We start from the raw sequence: 22,983 nt of genomic DNA, 5'->3' as shown, positions 1-22,983 counted from the left end.
CTATAAACGAACTCACCTTACGCGTGCGTAAAATCAAACGAACAAAAAACGGCACTGTGCAAGTATAGGGTATTTTTCAGTGGTCTCGTCCTGACCACGTGGTCCAGAGTCCAGACCCGGAGGGACCCCGGCCTGAAATGCCCCACCTCCCTCTCTCAGCTCTCCCCACTCCTCTCCCTCCCTCTCTCTCTCATCGAGCCCGAACACTGAGCGGCACCGGCTCAGAGCCTCATATAAAAGGCTCGCAGAGAGGAGCCCTCAGTCGCTCAGAGCCACACCTGCACACACTCCACACACACCACACACACCTCCACGTGTGCTCTGCGCTCCGCCTCATTGTGCCCCAGTTCTGATCTGCAGTGCCCCAGTCAGGCATGGACCCCACAGGGAGCCCGTTCAGAAGAACCATGGAGACCCGGACCTACTACACCCGCCCCGTCGGGTCCCCATCCAGCGGATTCCGCTCCCAGTCGTGGTCCCGTGCGAGTCCCGCGTCCACTGTGAGCTACAAGCGCACTGTCAATGTGCCGGTGTCCCGCGCACACAGTAACATAGAGAGCGCAGACTTCAGCCTGAACGGGGAATACACACGCGCCTCAGAGAAGGAGCAGCTACAGGGGCTCAATGACCGCTTTGCTGTCTACATTGACAAGGTGCACTTCCTCGAGCAGCACAACCAGCAACTCGAGGCAGAGATCCAGGCTCTGCGGGACAGGCAGGTGTCCCGGACCCAGCTGGGAGACGCATACGATCAGGAGCTGCGTGAGCTACGACTCGCTCTAGAGCAGGTACACCGCGAAAAGGCGCAGGTGCACCTGGACTCAGAGCGCCTAGAGGAGGACATTCAGCGGCTCCGCGAACGCTTTGAGGACGAGGCCCGGCTCCGCGAGGACACCGAAGCCATCATCCGGGTCCTGAAGAAGGACACGAGCGACGCAGACCTGCTCAAGGCAGAACTCGAGAAGAAAGTTCAGTCTCTACAGGACGAGGTGGCTTTCATCCGGAATAACCACGAGGAAGAAGTACGTGAGCTGCTTGCGCAGATTCAGGAGGCACAGGTGCGCGTGGAGCGCCGAGATACGCACAAGGCTGACATCACCGATGCTCTGCGCGAGATCCGCTCTGAGCTCGAGGGTCACTCCACACAGAACCTCCAGCACGTAGAAGCCTGGTTTACAAATCGTTATGCAAAATTAACCGAGGCTGCAGAACAGAACAAGGATGCTATCAAGTCCGCGCGTGACGAGATCGCAGAATACCGCCGCCAACTCCAGACTAAGACCGTGGAGCTGGAGTCCGTGCGCGGCACCAGGGATTCCCTCGAGCGGCAGCTCAATGACATCGAAGACCGCCATAACAGCGACTTGGCGAGTCTCCAGGTAAATCCCGACAATCTTTTAAAATTCTTTATTTGTGCTGTGTCATGGCTCATGCCTCACAATGACATCACACAGGTAAAGAGGCAACACTGGGAGATGTTTCATGTTTAGAATAATGACGTTTTTTTAAAGGATATGTCAGGTCATGGGGGTGTAGTTTTATATGCCACTTGCTTCAGACAGTTTTGTATGAATTAAAACTTATTACACTTAACAGTAATACAGGCTAACGTGTAACTATCTTAGTGAACTGCGCATAGTCCTGTGCGTAATGCGGTGTTGCAGCATTTTTTGTGCTGCGTCATGCTGGCTGTGTGCGCATCAGCGCCTCTCCCAAACTCTCTGTACCTCTCCCAAACTCTCAGTACCTCTCTGCACTCTCACATTAATCACGCTCTTTGGAGGCAGTTATGGGGAGACGCAGCAGCACACTTTCTCTGAATGCTAAGCGCTGAGTCAGAGGTGTGGGTCGATGCGTCCATTGGCTCCTGTATTGTCCTCACATCACACCACTTGCAGTGGGAGGGGTGGGGGCGTAGGGGGTGCCCTTGAAAACAAGACCCTGAACAAATGCAGAGGACTGTACTGCGTCATAATTAAATGATTTAAGAAACAGGAGGGTTCAGTTATGTTCTGTTGGATCAAGGAGAATGAGTTAAAATCAGTACATGCCAATAATCCTACACTACACCTGCACTTTATTAAACACACAAGGACAAGTCTGATGTTTGTATTTGTACAGGAAACCATTCACCAACTGGACAATGAGCTCAAGAGCACCAAATGGGAGATGGCCCGTCACCTGCGTGAATACCAGGATCTGCTCAATGTCAAGATGGCCCTGGATATTGAGATTGCTGCATACAGGTAAAAAGTGATTGAAATGTGCCAGATTTAATTCTGCATCAGTTATTGAGGAGTTTGAATAACAAGAAGTGACAGTGAGTAATGCAGATAAATTTGACAGGTTGACATTAGAATTCAAATAGAGAGATGACAGCAGTCTCACTAACATCAGCACCTGTGATTGCTGCAGAAACAAAACCCACTCATTTAATGCAATACATGTGGGTAATAAAATCAGAAAAAATTCCTAAACTTTTTTTCTTTCTTTTTCAAACTTTCCAGAACTTGTAAAAAGAGAAAATCAATTGTAAATTACTGATGTATTATGGCAGATACAGCTTACTGGAATAAATCAAAAATAGAAGCTAGACCTGTTTTATAGTATTGGAGTCTACTTTGATTTATTTTTAAGTCAAATATATCGAGACAATTGCGCTACCAGTGCTCTGGGAACATTTACTCAGTTACTCAGATCTCATGTGAGTTTTATCTTTCTACAGGAAACTTCTGGAAGGTGAAGAGACCCACTTTAGCACTTCTTTCCCATATCGCCAGACCATCTCCAAAACCAAGTCCGAAGCTCCCAGGCTGAAGGTGCAGCACAAGTTTGTGGAAGAGATCATCGAAGAGACCAGGGTGGAGGACGACAAAGCTGAAATGGACGAAGCTTTGGCCGAGATCGCTCAGGAGCTGTCCGCTACTCTGGAGGAAGATGGAAACGAAGAGGAGGGAGGGGAAGAGGGAGAGGAGGAGGGAGAGGGAGAGGAAGTAATAGCCGCTTCCGAAGCTAAAGTCAGCTCCAGCGCCCCAGGAGAAGAGGGAGAGGCAGAGGAGGAAGAAGAGGGCAAAGAGGGTGGAGAAGAAGAGGAGGAAGAGGAGGGTGAAGGTGAAGCGGGAGAGGAAGGAGAGAAGGAGGAAGAGGAGGGCGGAGATGAGGAAGGAGGAGATGAGGAAGGAGAGAAGGAGGCTGAGGATGAAGAGGGAGGAGATGAAGGTGAGGAGGGAGGAGAGGAAGGAGGTGAGGTGGTGGAGGAGACAGTGCTGTGCTCCAAAGCTCCAGAGTCCAAAGCATCTCCAGACAAAGAGAAAGAGGGAAGTGGTGGAGAGGAAGAGGCAGCTGATGAAGGTAATTATTTCATTGTTTTTAAAGGTTTAAAGACTCTTGTCCTGAATGAAAATCGTGACTAATCTGTAGCTGTAACCAAATCTGGACTAGGACTATACCAGAACCAAACTGATTCTATATTTGGGCTAAAATTAAGAGCAAAAAGAACAAATGTGAATGGACAAAAGAATCAAAGAATAGTCTATAATATAATATATATGAGCAAAATCACAAAACCTACATTTTATTGCAGTGTTTATATACTGTTAACCTTTAATTTGATATCACTTGTTGCATCTTTTCAGAAGCTGGTGATGACAAAGAAGAAGAAGCAGATGATGACAAAGCATCTAAAAGTGGCGATGAGAAGGAGGACAAAGACGACAGCAATAAGGATGAGAAGAAAGAAGAACCTGTCTCTAAGAGTGAAGCTCCAAAGACAGAATCCAAAGCTACCAAACCTGATTCTCCCAAGTCTGAGTCTCCAAAGGCTGGCTCTCCCAAGAGTGAGTCTCCAAAAGCTGGTTCTCCTAAGTCTGAATCTCCTAAAGCTGGCTCTCCCAAGTCTGAGTCTCCCAAGCCCAGCAGCCCCAAAGAAAGCTCCCCGAAGTCTGAATCTCCAAAAGCTCAGTCCCCCAAAAAGGAGACTGCACCCAAGGATGACAAACCAGAGAAGCCCGATGACAAGAAGGTTGAGAAGAAAGACGCAGCCATGAACGGAGACTTAGACAAGAAAAAAGATGAAGAAAAAGAAGTGATTGCCAACGGCGTGGACGACAGCCCTGTGAAAGATGATGCTGGCCAGAAAGTCGTCATCACCCAAACTGTGGAGACCATCACCACCGGAGAAGATGGCTCCAAGCACATCACCAAATCCGTCACTGTTACAGAAACAGTGAAGGAAGTTGAAGAGGAGGTCCAGGAGAAGGTGGTGGCAACAAAGAAGATGGAAAAACACTCCACCCAGACCGTCAAGCAGGTGACCGAGGCTGAGTAGGAGGCGTTGGCTTCAGAGGGCGGGGCCAAAGGAGGAGGAGGAGTCAAGAGAAGACAAAGCAATCAACCAATCATAACAGCTAGAGCGGCGTACTTCAAGATAACCACAACACGATCCTAGAAGCCAAAAAGAAAACGCTAAACATCTCCAAAATGCATGTCGAGTGAAAGCTTTAAGTGGGCGGAGCAAAGACAGACGTTTGGTTATTACTTGTTCCTTTATTTCTTTATGCAGTTCATTTTGGGAAAAGAGGGAGGGGGGCGGGGTCTCTGCATGCTAGCTCAGGGGAGAGGGTGCCACGTCCTCTCGAATGTGTATGATAGGAACACATTGTAAAAAAGAGTCTATATATATATATATCAAAGCAATGAATGCACTAAGGGTGGGAGAGTGAGATCTATATTATTAAGAGTTTTTTGAGTATTATAAAGGGATAAAGGGGCAGCTAAGGAGGGAGGGTCCTCTACACATGTTGAAGAAGCCTTACTGTACTTGAGATGATAAATCTACTGAGCCAAAAAAGTAACTAACAACACAAATGACAGGATAGAAAGTCCCAGGGCAATTGAGCGATGGACCATATTACATCAAGTATCTGAAGCTTAACCAACCTACTGAAGACTACTAGCCTTAAACATGCTTTTTATCAGTGTCTGTTATGTTTACCTGAGTGCAACTGAAAATAATCAATCACTGTACATGCGGCGGTATGTGCATTCTTGTATGCATAGGATGGACTTGAATTTAAATACAAAATAAATGAGGTGCTACTGTTTGCAATCCCATGTCTCTAGACATCATGAACAACTTCCCAGCAGCATTTGCTCAATAAATGTCAAAACAAACTCTACCTTCTGTCTCTCTGTGTTATTTCATAATTTTGCTTAAACTCTGCATTGATGATTGACACGTTAAAACTTAATTACAGAGCTGCGTAACAGGGTTTGGACACAAAAAGGATCCATTTGGTTTAAGATAAACATACAGATGATGAAACATTACACAAATATTTTAATAAAATGGGTGGTGTCGTTGTTAATAAGACTAAGATAAATTTAAACTTCATGAATTATACGATAACTGAGGAGACAGACATATGAACATAATGGGTTAGGTTGAATTACTTTGCCCACAATACACAGAATGTAATGGTTAGCGGTTTGATCCCACCTCCAAATGCACCCTGCTGATTTGTAGTTAGGCACTTCACCCCGTGCTTACTGTGCTTACGGTGGTGTTAATGTGATGTGGGAGTGGGTGATTGGTCGTGATCTGATGGCCTCTGGCAGTTAAGTAGGAAGTAAATTAATTATACATTATATTGTAGAGCACTGTCTAGAAAAATGCCTAGAAATGTACTCTATAACTAAGCTGTATTATTTTTATTTTCATCTGTGTTATAGGAGAATATTTATGCAACTCAAGATTAAATGGTTAAGAGTTAAAGGAACCGTATGTAACCTGTATTCTTAGTGTTTTAAAAAAGGCACTACAATCACAACTTAACCTTGGTGGCCAGTGCCTTAAACAGCAGATAGAGTACACATACATGTTCTTCTCAGTACATGGACAGGCCATGTCTCATGTGAAAGCTCAGTACATCCCAGATTCCCTCCCTGAGCTGCAGAGGCTGCACTAGCACTGAATCATGATTGTCTGGAAGTTCTGGGGTTCAGATCGAGAGAGTCATTTGGCTTTAAAACAATTGAATTTCAGCATTGAAACTGGGAACCCAAATCATGTAAAGATCATAATATTTTATAGATTTTAAAGTTCTTTTATTGGTTTATAAAGCTCTTAATGGTCTTAGTCCTATTTATTTATCTGATCTGCTTTTATCATATGAGCCCTCTCGGACTCTCAGGTCCTCAAGTAGTCACCTTTTAACTGTCCCAAGAGTCCAGACTAAAACTCACTGTGAGGCGTCTTTAAGCTTTTACGGCCCCCGTTTGTGGAACACTCTACCTAAGGATCTGAGGTCTGCTGCGAGTGTTCATATTTTTAAAAGTAAACTCAAAACGTATCTTTTTAATTTAGCTTTTAATTGAAACTTATTAACTTATGAACTTATTATTAGGGTTGTTATTACTATATTTGTTTTAAATTAAATTATCATTGCTTTTTTACTTAGTCTCCATTTGATCTTAGCTCTCCATTTTTACTCTTACTTTAACCTTTAGGAGCTTTATGTTTATGTTTTATGTTTCTGTTTAATTTGGTGTATATATGGATGAAACACTGGGTTGGGGTGGGGGGTTAATTATTGTATTGTAATTTTTCTGTTGCATGTGAAGCACTTTGTGCTACATTTCAAATGTATGAAAAGTGCTATACAAATAAAGTTTGATTGATTGATTGATAATAATTGGATTATTGTTGATAATTCTTGAGAATGAAAATATGAATAAATATTAATAATATACCAAATTATAACATAAATAAAAGGGGCGTAATATCCAATATTTGTGTAACTAAGAATAAATTAGCATTTTGATTGTAATTATTGTTAAAGTCAAAATAGATTTTTTGTATGAACACCACATTTAAAAATGAACAAGCCTACCCTAAGACAGAAATGAGTAACAAGTAACAGATGGTGTGTGATGTTTAATTTATTATGATGAATCACCCAGATTTGGGATGTTTGTTTTTCTTGTAATCCTCAGTGTTGCAGGTTACAACTAAATGTTTCTTTAATAGAAGTCCATCCTGAATCTGACATGTATATACTAACAGATAGCATAATATTTAGACAATGTAAGTGTACGTAACCCATTCATTAATTAAACAACAATTAACTCAGACATTTAAAAAGGAATTTGGTTAGTGAACACATTTTTGGATTTTGAATGCCATAAGAAATTAGACAATAATGATAATGACACCCTAAGACCTAAAACACAGAACTGTGCTATAAGATCAAAGATGATTGAAACACTTAAGGGTTGTAAGAAGTGTTTATTCTATCACCAAAACACACACGTACATCCAGCATTTAGGCGTGTTACATTCAAGTGTATACTGACATCCTGACGGACTAGTTTGGATATTGGCAAGCAGGTAACCTTGACTTTTGCTGTAAATAGCTACTGTACTTTGTAGACAGAGCACCATGGAACAAGCGGATGCCTCTATTAGAATGGAGCAGAGATTTGGGAGTGCAGCTGGCTTACTTCTTACTCTTGGTGTCAGCGTCTTTGCTCTTGTCCTCTGCGGGTTTGGCGGTTTTGTCTTCCTCCTTCTTTGGTTCAGCTTTGGCATCTTTCTTTGGAGCAGCCTTCTCTTCCTTCTTCTCTTCTTTCTTCTCTTCCTTTTTCTCTTCTTTCTTAGCTTCTTTCTTTTCCTCTTTTTCTGGAGCGGGTTTCTCCTCTTTCTCTACCTTTTCTGCCTTCTCTGGAGCGGGCTTGTCTTCCTTTTTGCTCACAGCTTCGTCCTTCTCGGATTTGTCTTTCTTTTCTGGAGCGGCCTTTTCCTCTTTTTCTGGAGTCTTCTCCACTTTCTTAGGTTCGGCTTTCTCCTCTTTCTCTTGTTTGTCGTCACTCTTTTTTGGCTCTTCTTCCTTCTCGTCTTTGGCGTCAGCATCAGCGTCAGCGTCAGCATCAGCGTCTTTGTCGTCATCGCCTCCTTCATCCTTGTCTTCCTCTTTCACGTCACTCTCTGCTTCCTCTTCTTCTTTGTTGTCTTTCTCTCCTTCTCCTCCTTCCTCTTCTGCAGCTTCGGTCTCTTCTCCCTTTTGCTCTTCTTCATCACCACCTGCTCAAAAACAAAGCAATAATGAGAATACATTGGAATACAGCAGACTGGCAAAAAATAAAGATTTGTTGCATAACAGCCCAGTAGATTTTAGTGAGTGTGGTGTATCAAAGAATAGAGCATGAAAATATTGACAAGCAGCAATATTTTGGGCATTATATATCATATTTATATTACATTCATAGAAATGTTTATAGCAATTTAGTTTTGTAAATTGGGCATATGGTTTTAAAAGCAAATAAGTTTTTCCACTGATCCAAGCAGCTTCTTCAGTTCTGACAGAGTTCTAGTAGGCCTTATATCTGCCTGAAGGGAGGAGCAAACTACACTAAAACTAGCACACCCTAGTTGTTTAAAGTAAAGAGTACTGGTTATTAGTTAAATCCATTGAACTACCCTAAGGTGTGAACGGACTCCTGAGTTGTTCATGCCTCTAATGAGTCATTAAGCTTCTGTTAGCATACCCTGATTGGCTCTAATTGTTTTGGTTTGGATCTGAGAATTTAACTGTGTCAGGAAAAGTATAAGGAACCCTTTTGATTTAAATTTTATAAATGCAAGATTAAATGCAAGGTAGAAAGATGTCAGAAATATTTTATGTTCAGGTCAGGTATAAGACCTATGGAGTTGGGTTCCACAGATCTTTTATGTCGTGTTGTAAATATGAAAACACATCACAAAACCTACAACTGCATCCATATGGACAACATGTTAAATTCTATTTCTTGAAACAGATCTAGGGTTTTCTTCTAACCTTCCTCTGCCTCAGTAGCCTCCTCCTCTCCTTCTTTAGCCTCCTCTTCTTCCTCTTTCTCTCCCTCTCCTTCGTCGTCTCCTCCCTCCTCGCCTTCCTCCTCTTCCTCCTTGGCCTCCTCAGTCTCCTCTGCTCCCTCCTCCTCTACTTCCTTCTCCTCCTCTTCCTCCTCCTCTTCCTCGGCGGGTGGGCTAGCCTCTGCCTGGGGGGCCTGGCTGGCGGAGATGAGGCCCTCGGTGGTGCTGGAGCTGAACAGACGTGATGTCATCAGGTAGGAGGTGCCTGAGCTCAGGCTGGAGAAGACGGGGCGACTGTAGGAGGGGACAGAGAGGCTATGGCTGTACATAGAGGCCACGGCCCCGACTCCACCCACATTGAAGCGAGACTCCTCTCCTTCCAGCAACTTCCTGTATAGAGAATCAGACAGAAGATGTAAAAGATGTAATATTATTAGGGCTTCGAGGAAATCTTTTGCTTCTTACATAATGCATTGATAAGTGTTCTACATTTTTTCATGATAAACTAATCTAGCTTTACTTGAAAAAGACAGTCTCAATCTCAAAAACAAACAAACAAAAAACTATTAACAGATCAAATATAAGGGTAATTTTGTCATTCATCAATAATTTAGTCAACTTGATCTACGGCCTTGGTCAGAAGGTCAGAAAGGGGTTAAAAGTAAACTACTTAAAAATTCATTGGCTTAAGATGTCAAGATTAGAATATCTTGTTTCACCTGTATGCAGCAATCTCGATATCCAGGGCCATCTTGACATTCAGAAGGTCTTGATACTCTTTCAGATAACGAGCCATTTCCTGTTTGGTGCCCCTCAGTTCATTCTCCAAGTCTCCAATGGTGTCCTACACAGAGGAAGACACATTAGAAGTAATAGTGCAGACATTATTACAATACAGAAAGGATGTCAGGCATCAGGTAACTGTTCCTGTAACACTCACATGCATAGCTGCTATTTCTGCACTGTTCTTGTCTTCCATCTCATGTAGCTGTTTCTCCAGGGACTCGTTCAGGCCTCTGCATGCATCGATCTCCAGGATGCGGTTTTGAAGTTGGCGTCTGTACTCTCCTGCTTCATCTTTGGTGCTCCTCACCGCATCTGTGTGCTGGGCCACGGTCTCAGTCAGCGTGCCCACCTTACCCCTGAACCACTCCTCTGCCGCCTGGATGTTCCTGGCCGCCAGCCTCTCGTACTGAGATCGGATGTCCCGCAGAGCCCCGGACAGGTCTGGAGCTGCAGCCTCAGACTCTACAGCGACTTGCACCCCCAGATGCACCTGGGCCTGGAGCTCAGCCAGTTCATTTTCATGGACCCTCTTGAGGAAAGCCAGTTCTTCCAGCAGGATTTCAACACTCTTCTCCAGCTCGGCCTTTGCCAAAGCGGCCTGGTCAGCTTCACGCCTGGCCTCCATGAGACGGGCCTCGGCATCTTCACGAGCCAGGACCTCCTCTTCATAGCGGCCCTGCAGAGCACTCAGGGTCTGCTCCAGGCGCTCCCTCTGACCCAGAGCAGCTTGTTGCTCTGCCCTGGCCTCGTCCACAGCAGCCCTGAGAGCTCGGGCCTCCTGCTCGTACAGTGACCTCAGACGAGATGGCTCAGTGTGCCTCTGCCTCAGGATCATGAGCTCAGCCTCCAGAGCGCGGTTCTGCTGCTCCAGCTCCCTCACCCTCTCGATGAAGCCGGCAAAGCGGTCATTGAGGTTTTGCAGTTGGGACCGCTCCTGGGTTCGAACCGCCCGAAACTCCGAACTGATCTGGGCCGCCTGGCTGAGCTCCAGCTCCAGAGACTGGGCCGGGGAGGAGGAGGAGAGCAGCACCCGACCCGGAGAGGCGTACTGCACACGGGAAGAGGACGACATGGTGTGGGGGGCGTACACAGAGTGGGTCCTGCCCCGAGAGGAGACGCGGGGGGGAGACTCCACATACCAGCGGCGGTAGGATGGGGAAGGTGAGTAGTAGGGGTCATATCCGAGGCTACTCATGATGAGGACAAGGCTGCTCTCCCTCTCCTCTGTCTGAGTGTGAAGTGGACTCGGCTCAGGTCTAAGCCACGACTGCTCACTGCTGCAGCACCGACGGCTTTTATACAGGGAGAGGGAGCTCTGACGCAAGCGCTTTCCCCAAACTCTGACAATGCAGCCTCGATAGTCTTACACTGCAATGGGAGGCAGCAAGACAGCAGGCACCCTGGGAATACATGTTGGAGGAATATCGGACAGAGTTAATGAGGGAAGAGGGAGAATACAAGGTGATTGACAGAATGACAATACTTACCATTTCTTTGTTTATTAACATTCTATTTGCAAAAATGCACAATTAAACCACAACTGACATATATATGGCAATTGTGCATGCAAATACACATTAAACACAATTGGACAATGGCCCAATGTGCAGAACTGCAATATATCTTTGAAATGTTTGCTGGATATATGTTATATAAGTAAAACCTTACTGTATACTGTATGCATACTGCAGGAGGAGAGGGGAGTGTTGTGGGGGGAGGGGCTGTCCTCATTCAACAGCAGTGACTCAGCAAGTCTCCTAGTGTTCAAAAACCTGAACTACAGCTTTGACCTTAAACAACTTAACTTAAAATACAGGTTAAAATGAGATGTCAAACGCTTAGGGAAACATTATTCGCTGAATATGACTATAAAAGAATCAATAAATAACTTTAAATTAAATACAAATGTACATTTGATTTGGGATGTCATCTTTTGAAATGCAAGAAGTAGCTTTATTAACTTTCAAAATGCAGATCAAGCAAGTTGAATCTCAATTAAAATGTTATGTTTAAAAAAGTTTATTCAAGGAAAAGAGAGTCCCTTCAAATATTGACTGAACAAATGCTTAGATTTTCATTTATAAGTTCACTTTGTTCTTATGTAGATCTTTAAAGAGTATATGAATGTGTGGTATGCAGTAGAGGCTTCAGAGGTGAAAACAAAAATCTGTGATTCATCACATAATGGCAGCTGTTGCTATGGCTTCAGTGGACAACTTTTCACATTTAAAAAGATTTGCCATGGATGAATGCATCTAATAGAACTTACAAGGCCAACGCATCTTTGTGTGTAATTTTTATTCATAATTTTCATATTCATATAATACACTTCTAATTTACAGTGACCTAACCTGGTGAGTAGTACTTTTTTTAATTAAAGCTATACTTCTCACAGTACTTTCTGGACAACAAAGCTTTCATAGTACTTGAGTAATATATTGCATGTGTAACAGTACTTTTCTTTAACTGTTAGTTAGTCTAAAGTGACAAAACCTTTATGCTGACAATGTTAAATTATTTAAATGTTAAATATCTTGCATCACTCTTTTAGATATGATTTTAATTGATCTCATTGTTGTGGTCTATCCTTTGAAAATACCTGATTCTGCGCATTATTTAATGTAATTACTCAGTATTTTTTGGCTACTCTTCCACTTTTGAACCCAATCCTGATAAAACAAATTATCATTAATCCAAAATATAGACTGTTTATATAAGTGGACATAGTTAACCTGCTAGCCCCCACATTCCAAACAGCAAGTGAGCATGAGCATAGTTTCGGCTCCACTGATTCTAGCTCCAGTTGACATTACATACAGAAATCGGCCCCAAATTCGCTCATATAACCTCTAGCCTTGTGACCTTCATTTGACTAGAGCCAAATGCTATAGGTGACTTCACACTCACTTAGTCCACTTTATACCGTCTATGATCCAAAACACGTAGCTCTTCTTGATTTCCCTGTTTCAAATTGTAACACATTTGCAGCACTCTTATTTGTATTAGTATTTATGTATTTATTTAGTATATATGAACGTGCATATTATGTATAGTATCATTTCCAGTGTATTTCAGATGTGTACCTGTACCTACCGGCACTGTACCAAACAGAGGTTCTTTAGGTGGGGAGCAGAGGGGGGCAGATCCTGAGGTGTTTGCAGCAGGCTGACTCATCAGTAACAGTTGATGACCACACAAACCCCCTGTGTACACTTTTCTCAGCCTAACAGCACTGAGTGCACTGGGCTTTTCTGTGCACAAGTGGACTTTAATCAGCCTGGGGGATATTACAAAAAGAGATGAGTTTCTTCCCACACACACAAGTCAAAAAGTTTTGCATAAAGGTAAAACAAAAGAAGCCGATGAATTTATGATCATGTAAAATGTGTAGGAGCTGATTCCAGTGCATAAATAGAGGGGGTATAAGCCAGTCTAACAATGTTCCCCAGTATGGCATTAAATGTATCTATCTATCTATCTATCAATCTTGATTTGTAACTTAGCCTCATGGAGTCACCTACTTTTCTCCATAGAGAGGTGCTTTTATTGCCATACTGTGGAACATTCCAGACAAAGCAAGCAAGACAAGCAAATGGTGAATTCTCAACCTAAAAAGTGTGCCTTTACTAAAATTTCAGCTGGAAAAATAAATGTATCCATGGTATCAATATACTAGTTGGCTATGTTTTCAAGTATGACAGATTAGGTTGAAATGAATACAGAAAACAGACTTTAATTTTATCTTACAGTTTGGCTTCACCTGTCATATCCTAGATAAAGGGCGACATTATAATTTGATTTAATGGGGCCGGATCCTGCGACTCTCATTCACTCAATATATTGCTTTGTGTCTTTGTTTTCAAGTATCATCACATAATTCTACTGTCCTTGGATCAGGATGAACTTGATGACCCATTAGTAGAAGTAGTCAAATAAGTAATATATAATATATAATATAATAAGAATATATAAGAAATTGTCGTAGTAGTAGTAACCAACAATTTGTTTCCAATAGCAACCAGAGTAGGTAGTCAGAGGGTAGGATTTGACTTTTACTGTGTTTTACAGCTTAGTATATGGCTATTTAACAACTCTTAATATGGCTCTAAAGTTATCAGTACAACATAGGGACTCATTGCTTAAACAGAATAGAGGGGATCTTTTTGTCTGTTTTGTTTACTCTGTATGCAGCACTGTTTTGACTATATACAGTGCTTCTTGCATATTTGAAAAGCCTAATGAACAGGCAATTCATTAATGTTATGCAATTACAATCATTAAATCAGGTATAGTAAGATAGATTCCATATTATATTACAATATATCCACGCACCATGTCTTCTTTAGACCTGATCTTTACACTTTTGTTTCACATATGCCCCTTTAAAAGTCATGTTGCTATTTTGGCCTAATACCTGACCTCTGGCCTTCGCAGTTGAACGTTCACACCAGTTTTTTTCAGTATTTGGCTGCTATTGGTCTGATTATGTGTCTGTCACACAAGAACCAGCTTCTACAGGTGGTCTGTGACATAGCCCTGCCTGCTCTGCACTACCACCATGCACGCTGCTATAAAAAGTCTGGCATGTGGACTGGGGCTCACTGTTGGTCGGCCAGTGTGTGTGGACAGTTTAGAAAGGCTGAAGGAAAAACACTACAAACATGACTGCAGTTCATCGCTTGGTCATCGTCCGCCACGGTGAGAGCCAGTGGAACCAGGAGAACCGATTCTGCGGCTGGTTCGATGCCGACCTCAGTGAGAAGGGCATGGAGGAGGCCCAGCGTGGAGCCCAGGCCATCAAGGAGGCCGGGATGAAGTTCGACGTTTGCTACACCTCTGTGCTCAAACGCGCTATCAAGACACTCTGGACCATCATGGAAGGGACGGACCAGATGTGGCTACCTGTCATTCGTACCTGGCGTTTGAATGAGCGTCACTATGGTGGTCTCACGGGGCTGAATAAGGCGGAGACTGCGGCGAAGCACGGAGAGGAGCAGGTGAAGATCTGGAGGCGTTCCTTTGATATCCCTCCTCCTCCCATGGACAAGGACCACCCATACCATCAGATCATCAGTGAGGTAAAGCTAGAAGAGAGAATACACATAATATAGTCAATGGCATGTATTGTGTGTATTGTATTGTAAAAAAAAATACAATATAGAAAAAAGCAGTTAAAGATGTAATTATGCTTTTGATTCAAACAAAACTAAAGGAACTTGCTGAAAATAGTTTTCAAGGGTTTTGTTTAAAAACGTATTGCGTACAACATAAGTGTTTGGTGTATAAATAATTACGTTCTGTGTATTTCTAGTCACGTCGCTACAAGGGCCTGAAGCCTGGTGAACTGCCCACTTGTGAGTCCCTCAAGGACACCATTGCCCGCGCCCTTCCTTTCTGGAACGAAGTCATCGCTCCTGAAATCAAAGCTGGGAAAAACGTAATCATCGCAGCCCATGGCAATAGTCTCCGCGGCATTGTAAAGCACTTGGAAGGTACTTTTAACACTCTAAACATGTTTGCAATGCATAGGTCTTCAGAAAAGCTGTATACAAAAGCTGGGGTGGAATAAAGTGAGAGATTTGCCCCACGTACACAGTAGTGATTATGGAGCATATAAATAGCCCAGTGGGCCTGTGGAACTCAGGGACAGGGCAGACAGTCATGAGGGGGTTCCAGTTACACTAATGACCTTTATGAAGAAAGGTTGTGTGCTCTGACAGAGTGGTCGGACATGGACATGTCCAGTGATACTGTCTAAAGGGCAACAGGAAATGCCATTCATAAAGGTAGATTACAGTGATTCAACATACATACCTCATAATACCTCATTAACGGGGAGCCTGTTACATATTGCACTCTTGTTCACACTATGTGAAAGGAGTCTGAGGAAAGCATAAATCTGTGCAAAAAAAAAAACAAAAAAACACCATGAGGGTACTTTGGATTGTTTTATATGGTGCTGTTTCATATACACTTAGAAATGTGTGCAGTATTCACCGTGGAGCCATACTACTATAATACTAGACACATGTCAATATTACTTTTTGTTATATTTATATACTATATATGATGGACAGGTAAAATACTGTGATAGAGCCAGAAAAAAGTGAAAAGTGCCAATAAGTATAATCTGATAAAATGATAATACTGCCTTACCCTTGTAATGCACTTTACAGGCTTGTAAAAGCCTCTCACAGTCATTATTCATTCACTCCACATGCGGTGGTGGTAAGCTACAGCTGCCCTGGGGCAGACTGACTCACACACACACTATCATACTGAGAAGGGTGAAGTGCCTTGCCTAGGGATAAAATGACAGAACTTGGTACAAACAGGAATCGATCAATCTTCAGGTTAACACTGCTCTAAACACTAAACTTGTATTTTCCATCTCCCTGACCACCTGACAAGTCCAAGTGCTAGTTCTATTTGCTCTGTCTGCTCAGCACTTACCTGTCTGACTTGTGGTCTTCTTATTCCACAGGTATGTCCGATGCAGCCATCATGGAGCTCAACCTTCCCACCGGAATCCCCATCGTGTATGAACTGGATGCCGATCTCAAGCCCATTAAACCCATGTCTTTCCTGGGAGACGAGGAGACCGTGAAGAAGGCCATGGAGGCTGTGGCTGCTCAGGGCAAAGTCAAGAAGTAAAAGTGCACAGAAACAAGCAAAAGGACACTGTATCCAGCTATAAGTCCACACTTTTTATCTAACATCCATTCCAACATGTTTTAGTAAATTCTATAACTGCAAAAACTGAATATCACCATGAGTTAAAATGACTTGAAATTAGATTGTTTTGACGGCATTTAGTTGTTAATGTCTGAGACCATCTTTTGCTTATGAGAAGAATGAGGTGAAATTTCTTTTCATTTAATTTCTTTTCTTTTTTTTCTGAAATTCAAAACCAGATCTAAACTTACAACTAAAATACATATTCAATTGAGCAGTGTTTATTAAATGAAATGAAAATTATTTTTTTATTACAAAAAAAAAATTAAAACTGGTTTAAAATATCTCAAAATTTTTGCAATGGTCAGGACCTACAAACAAGAAAAATCTAAACTTGTCAGCATTACAAAGAACAAGACTTATATTCTGGATTCAAGCCAGTTTAACTTATAGACATATTCCTTTATGCAGTGTTATGCAGTGAATGGCACTGTCCAGTTTATCACTGTGTGTCTCAGCCTTTTTAAATTGTGATAAGCCCTATTTTGAGGGCCTCACCACCCTGTAACAACCAATAAAACCTGTTTTGTGTACACATGTCTCTACACTAGTACTTTCTAATTTCTATTTCCCTTATATGTTTTTCAAATTACATTGTCATGCTAATCTATTACCTTCTACTTGAGTTTCAAATATGGAAACAAGTGGCTTCAGCAAAGTGCAAAGGTGCTGTGAAATGGAATTCGAGATGAGGTGCATCTTCTGAAGGGAAAAGTCAATGGGTTCATTTTGGCTGCGCTCCTGTGATGCAGGCAAAGAGGGTTCAAATTTAGGTTCCCCTTGTGGCTGCAACAAAGATTTTTAAAGTGGTCATAAACAGTAGGAACAACACAGAACTTTTCATTGGATTTCAGCTTGGTTTGTTCTTCATACCGTTTTAACCCTCATGCTCTCCTCGGGGTCACAAACTTTATTTTTCTTCCCGCTTTCTTGGGGCGGGTCAATCAGACCCAAAAATGTATTTTCTCGCCATGAAAATAAATTTTTTGATCTGATTAACTCGCTCCAAGAGAATGGGAAGGAAAAAAAGTTTCTTCAGGTCTATGTGACCCCGAAGAGAGTGTGAGGGTTAAATATATGCAGATGTTTAGGAGTTTTGGACTCTTCCAGTGGTAATTTATCTGCAACAATTTTACCCGGGCAAGAAGAGATTATATGCAAAATGCCAACTTATTATGTAAAAGATGGGTTTAGATAATTGAAATAATTAGAAAGTTTGTTTGTTTATAGGAGATTGAAAACAGGGGAAAAGATAAAAACTTCAGTGTGACAACTACACCCCCTACTGGACAAAGTGAGTGACTGTAACATAGTTAACTAATGTTAAGAAAGTTCCTAATTCAGTACTGCTTGTGGACAGTTTTCAATTAACATTGAAGATAGATTTTTTTGCCTCTATACACAATTTAATTACAATTTAAAACAATAAATACTCCAACATTTTTTTTAATGACAAATCACAAGACAACCTTAAATAGTTAATCTGAAATATTAAAACATGGGAAATTAACCACTATAACATATTTACTGCATATATTGAAATCAATGGGACAAAGATATAAATAATTAGAAAACAAAGATAAAAAGTTCTTAAGCTACAGTGTTGTGCTTTGTCCAGACTTAGATTTGGAGTGTTTCCGGAAAGACCTCAGGAAGGCTGGAGGAACCAACTTGAATGTGCTTTTCTTGTAATCAATTGCTTTATCAGTCTCTGTTATGGAGCGGTCTATGTAGTCTGCAGCACACATCACATTCTTTTCAATGTTGTTCATCAATTCCCCCTGGTAAAAAAAACATAGTGGCCTTCAGTGTGTTACCAGCATATTATTTCTGTGTTTAAAAGACAAATCTTACCTGAATTTCCACTAGTAAAGCGATATCTGTAAATATTTCATGCAAGTCCCTGATGCTGGACTCCAGGCTCATGATGTCAAAATGGCGGGACTCGATTTCATTTAGAGCCTGGCTTGAGAGTCGCGATTCACATTTCATCTGTACAGAAAAAAAATTTGCACATTTGAAATCAAAAATACAAAAAAGAAAATGTCGTTTGACAGGAAAATATGTTGGCTTACATCAGATATGAAAATTGATAGACTATCACAATTCAGCATCTCTTCCAGCTCTTCATCTGTAGTGACTTTATCCACTTAAAATAAATTAAATAAAATAACAATTTAAAAAACAAAACAAAGACTGCAGCAAATTATACATGCATTTATGTTCTCTTCTGTATTCACTATTATGACAGATTATACTACTAATTTCTAAAATGTATGCTTAAGATTTAACAAAATTAGTTTTCCCTAGTTTGAAAATTTTAGTGAAGTTTATAACTCTGCTTCCTGGTTGGACATGGGCAGGAGATGTGACATATGTAGCGGTAATTCCACAACTGTCGGCCATAATATTAATGATGTTAACAAATGTCAAAACTCAACTAATTTGTACAATAGCATCTTTATTTTCTTAAACTGGTGTTTAACTGCAAGAGAAATGTGTTCACACACATCAATTGTCCCTGCAACTCAAATGTAATTTTGTGTATTCGTGGCACGTAGATAAAGGGATTCTCATTGATACTTAATTTTCGTAATTTTCTTTTTCTCAACTTTTCTTCAAAAGTACCACTTTTCTGATGCAAACCTATTATAAATATTTACTATTTATACAGCCACACCAAATCAAGTAATAATAAAAAAAAAACATAAAAATCTGTCAGATGCATGTCTTTAAAGGGCCCATATTACATTATTTCATATCTATATTATAATGTTGTTTCCACATCACAAACATAACCTGGAGTTGTGTTTTGTTTCATTCACACATGTTTTAATAATAATAAAGAATTCCTCAAACATATGTGAATGAAACAAAACACAACTCTGGTTAGGTTTTGATGAGGTACCAATATTCTAACATGGCTTAATGCTCACAAGAATCTATTTTGCATATTATGGGACCTTTAAGCACCTTGAAATGACTGAGCAGAGTCATTATAGATATAGCCAAAGTCACTGACATTTTGGCACAGGATTTCAGAAATACATTTAATTTGTGTTCAAGTACAATCTGTGTGAAGGACAGTGGGCAGTATGAAGGTGATTTCACTCTGTTTGGCCACTCACCAATCTCTAGCTGTCTCTGGATGTGTGCTTTGCATTTCTCCCTAAAGTCTGTCTGTGCCCTGTAATATCTCCTCATGACCTCCACAAAGCAGCGTGTCAGGTGGGAGTGCTGCAAAAGCAAAAGTAATTCAAGCATTTCAAATAATTCAACCATTTCAAACTCACTATGGATGGACTCTATATTGCTACAGAAAATGTCATGATAAATTACTCTTTTGTAAATAAATAAAACAGAAATAAAATAAGGTGAACAATAAATAAAACTAAACATTACTTTTAACTTAGCATTTAACTTATTTTAAACTAAACTAAACTTCAGGAATGTTTAAAATAAGGTGAACAATAAATAAAACTAAACATTACTTTTAACTTAGCATTTAACTTATTTTAAACTAAACTAAACTTCAGGAATGTTTGCAACATTCCCCCATCTGAGGGTGTCATGATAACATTTCAGAATCAGAAACTAACAACAATACAGTTCAAATATTAGGTAAAAAATACAAAGACGAAACATGCAATACCTGGTTCTTGCAAATCCGCTGGAACACTGAAACACTTTGTTTTTTCTCATCTGTGGGTGTGTCATTCTGCATGGCTGTGAAATCAAACCAAGATCAATTTTTCAGAATGTCTAATTAACAACACAGATTACAAAATATATGACAAAAACTCTACATTGTAAATAATTTCACTATAATAACAAGTTCAAGACACTGGGACACTGGCATGAAAACTAATTTGCCTTTCAAATGTATTGTATTCAGTGACAAAATGAAGTGAATGAATGCGGTGCTGTTCCTGTTCTACAATATGTTGTAGCTGTGGCAAAGCAAAAAACAGCAAAAAGTTTTAATTAAACACAACACAATCATGAGAGTCTGAACTTACATTTTAACTTTTCTTGGAGCTGATTTGAATGCATCTTAATTTCTTTGTTCAGCGTCTCCAGCTCATGAGTCATTTCTAGAAAGGGAGTACAATACATTTCAATGAGCATATGAGTAAAGTATTAAGAAGGCCAAATACATTATGTCTACACACCTAATGACCACAATGGCCCTACTACTTGCACAGTCCCTTCCCCCACTTTATTTGTATACAAAATAAACAAAACGACCTACGTGTCCTCCCAGTTTAAAGTAAGAGAACTGTCACTCACCTTTGTCTCTATTTTGACTGTTAAGTATAACTTTTTGTCTTCTTTCCACTTCTTCTGTTTGGGCAGTAATGGTGTCAATGAGACCTTTGACATCCTCCACCTGCGCGCACATGAAACACGTTATAGCCAAATGGAAAAAAAGACACAAGCTATATCAAACTCAAATGATTCCTACTTACCGTTTTGAAGAATTGCTCGATTTTTGCGTTCATCGTTTCAATACTCTGCGATTACGCACAAAAAGTACCCAAAACGTCTCACTAATCTAACCGAAAATGCGTCCTTACGAGCGGGATGCTGCCATATGCTGGTCGCCACTCCCTGGACTTCTGAACCGCGACAATTTCAGATATTTCGAATTAATACGAAACTAATGGGCAGTGCGTACAACCGATAAAATGGTTTGGACGCCGGGTTGAATTAAAAAAAAAAAAAAAAAGTCGCTATTACGGTTGTTATTTACGGAGTAGTAACCGCCACCTGTAAGCGCACACCTGCGACTACAAAGAACTCAGGTACGCATGCGCACAACCTCACTCCGACAACAAACAATGACCTCACTCACTTGTAGTTCCTCGTGGAAGTCAGCGCGAGAGAGAAATGCAGAACTAGTAGGCCTACACAACACAGTTACGGTGATCACCTGTCCCTTTCACGGTTGTCCAACATTGCTATTCCAATATCTGTGTGGGAAAAAAAAAAAAAAAAAAAAATCATATGGTGTTATTTTGATAGCAGTAGTAGGCTAATCAGTATCATATTATTACTGAATATGTGTAGTGTGTCATTTTTTTTCTTTTTACATTTATTTTTCTTTGTTTTCTTTATTTCTTGTCTTTACAATAACATAAACTGAAGTTATTTGTCGACTATGGTGTGGTTATTAGTATATACCACAAGAGAGCGCTGTCGACTTAACTCTGACGTCTGACATCGTTGATGAGTCACTCAGCAAAGACATTACTTAAAACAAATAAAGAAATACGAATAACCTTTGATCAACCAGGTGTCATGAAGTTATAACCATAAATAATTTATTATACTTACAGATACAGCCTATTGTTCCATTATGCTCATGTCAGAATACAAAGTTAGGCACGTCAGGATGGCCGAGCGGTCTAAGGCGCCAGACTCAAGGATCACTCCTTCCTGTGGAGCAGGGACTTCTGGTCTCCGAATGGAGGCGTGGGTTCAAATCCCACTCCTGACAGAACTTTTCATGTGGTAAGTGATTGAATAAGTGAATCAGAAGTGAAACAAAAGTTAAGTTTAGACAATAAAAAAAACAACAAATGCGTTTAAATTGCGTTTTAGTGTTTGTACAAACACACAGGACTATAGAAAGTGGTGGCTGGTCTATAGAGGGCGCAAGTGCGCCGCAACGCCTAACGCGACCTAGATTTAAAAAATAAAATAAAATTATAAAGTCATTATATTGTATTAGGTTATATGTTTAATTTTTTTTTTTTTTAATTGAGCGTGTAAAAATTGGTGCAAATATTAACTGCTATTCTTCAGAAGAAGGAAAAGCAACTATAGGACCTAGAGAACACACATAAGACACACATACGGAGATATGGTAGACGTTTAATTCTAAAATACAGGAAAATGTGCAGTTAAAACAAGAGTTTGCCAACTCCAAAAGATTCACGGAAAAGATGAATGAAAAAAAATCTTGGAGTTGAAAAAGCTCAAAGCTAACCTCTTGAAAAAAGAGAAAAAGCTGGAAACCCAATTTACTATGCACAAGGAGATAAGGTATTCGTATACATTGTGAGACCATGTCCAGCTCAAACAAGAGCTGGCCAACACCAGGAAAGTCTATGAGAAGTTGAAAGAAAAATTTAAAGAACCTGGAGCCGTCTTCTGAACCCTTCACAGCACGAGAGGAGCTGCATTTTCCCGAAGTTTCACTGTGAAAGGTCACAGTGATCCAGCCGCCCAAAAGCGGCCGTAGTGGAGCAGCAGTGGAGGGGGCCCAGGATCCAGCACCATGGATCTATTAGGTCAGCACCTCCACCCATTCCCCTTTATAAGCATTAATAATAATTAAAAAAAAGAAAGAGTAAATGTATGCGTTGTCCTTTATTTAGTACTTACTTGTGTTTATTGATTTTTTTTTCCATTGTTTAATTCACAAGCTAGCCACATATCATACTGCGGTGGCTTGTTATTTATGCAGAAATGTGTAAAGTGAATGTACAAAAAATAAAATAATACATGATAAAAGAAAGGAAACGATTAAAACGGCAATGATAAGGTTTGTTTTTTCCCCTCTAAACTTTGATTTATTACTCTGGCGGCAGCACGCAGTGATATGA

The 22,983-nt window shown here is 40.9% G+C and overlaps 4 protein-coding genes and 1 non-coding gene across 5 annotated transcripts; 3 read left to right on the top strand and 2 right to left on the bottom strand.

The window, feature by feature from the left end:
• The first annotated feature begins 298 nt into the window (after positions 1–298).
• Positions 299–5,090, top strand: nefma (neurofilament medium chain a). Its single transcript, XM_020931594.2, has 4 exons — positions 299–1,379; positions 2,122–2,246; positions 2,726–3,351; positions 3,636–5,090. The coding sequence occupies exons 1-4, from the start codon at positions 375–377 to the stop codon at positions 4,325–4,327; spliced, it is 2,448 nt and encodes an 815-aa protein (XP_020787253.1). The 5' UTR covers positions 299–374; the 3' UTR covers positions 4,328–5,090.
• Positions 5,091–7,336: 2,246 nt separating this feature from the next.
• On the bottom strand, positions 7,337–12,885 carry nefla (neurofilament light chain a). The gene is made up of 5 exons (XM_055153662.1): positions 12,731–12,885; positions 9,792–11,037; positions 9,571–9,695; positions 8,835–9,241; positions 7,337–8,080 (listed from the first exon to the last, which is right to left on the bottom strand). The coding sequence occupies exons 2-5, from the start codon at positions 10,830–10,832 to the stop codon at positions 7,497–7,499; spliced, it is 2,157 nt and encodes a 718-aa protein (XP_055009637.1). The 5' UTR covers positions 10,833–11,037; positions 12,731–12,885; the 3' UTR covers positions 7,337–7,496.
• A 1,344-nt stretch (positions 12,886–14,229) lies between these two features.
• pgam2 (phosphoglycerate mutase 2 (muscle)) lies at positions 14,230–16,905 on the top strand. Its single transcript, XM_020931593.2, has 3 exons — positions 14,230–14,715; positions 14,949–15,129; positions 16,122–16,905. Exons 1-3 carry the CDS (start codon positions 14,299–14,301, stop codon positions 16,289–16,291), a joined length of 768 nt encoding a protein of 255 aa, XP_020787252.1. The 5' UTR covers positions 14,230–14,298; the 3' UTR covers positions 16,292–16,905.
• Positions 16,906–17,848: 943 nt separating this feature from the next.
• Positions 17,849–21,110, bottom strand: LOC110166385 (syntaxin-2-like). The gene is made up of 8 exons (XM_020931621.2): positions 20,842–21,110; positions 20,663–20,762; positions 20,392–20,466; positions 20,025–20,098; positions 19,501–19,609; positions 18,448–18,521; positions 18,227–18,364; positions 17,849–18,153 (listed from the first exon to the last, which is right to left on the bottom strand). The coding sequence occupies exons 1-8, from the start codon at positions 20,872–20,874 to the stop codon at positions 17,968–17,970; spliced, it is 789 nt and encodes a 262-aa protein (XP_020787280.1). The 5' UTR covers positions 20,875–21,110; the 3' UTR covers positions 17,849–17,967.
• A 651-nt stretch (positions 21,111–21,761) lies between these two features.
• Positions 21,762–21,872, top strand: trnal-caa (transfer RNA leucine (anticodon CAA)). The gene is made up of 2 exons: positions 21,762–21,799; positions 21,827–21,872. It is a non-coding gene; the product is annotated as a tRNA-Leu (tRNA).
• The last annotated feature ends 1,111 nt before the right edge of the window (positions 21,873–22,983 follow it).

Source organism: Boleophthalmus pectinirostris, unplaced genomic scaffold (assembly GCF_026225935.1).
Source record: "Boleophthalmus pectinirostris isolate CB_2022bp ecotype Guang Dong unplaced genomic scaffold, ASM2622593v1 HiC_scaffold_18, whole genome shotgun sequence".
Classification (NCBI taxonomy): domain Eukaryota; kingdom Metazoa; phylum Chordata; class Actinopteri; order Gobiiformes; family Gobiidae; genus Boleophthalmus; species Boleophthalmus pectinirostris.
Note: the sequence above shows the minus strand (reverse complement) of the source record. Positions and strands in the feature narration are given on the sequence as shown.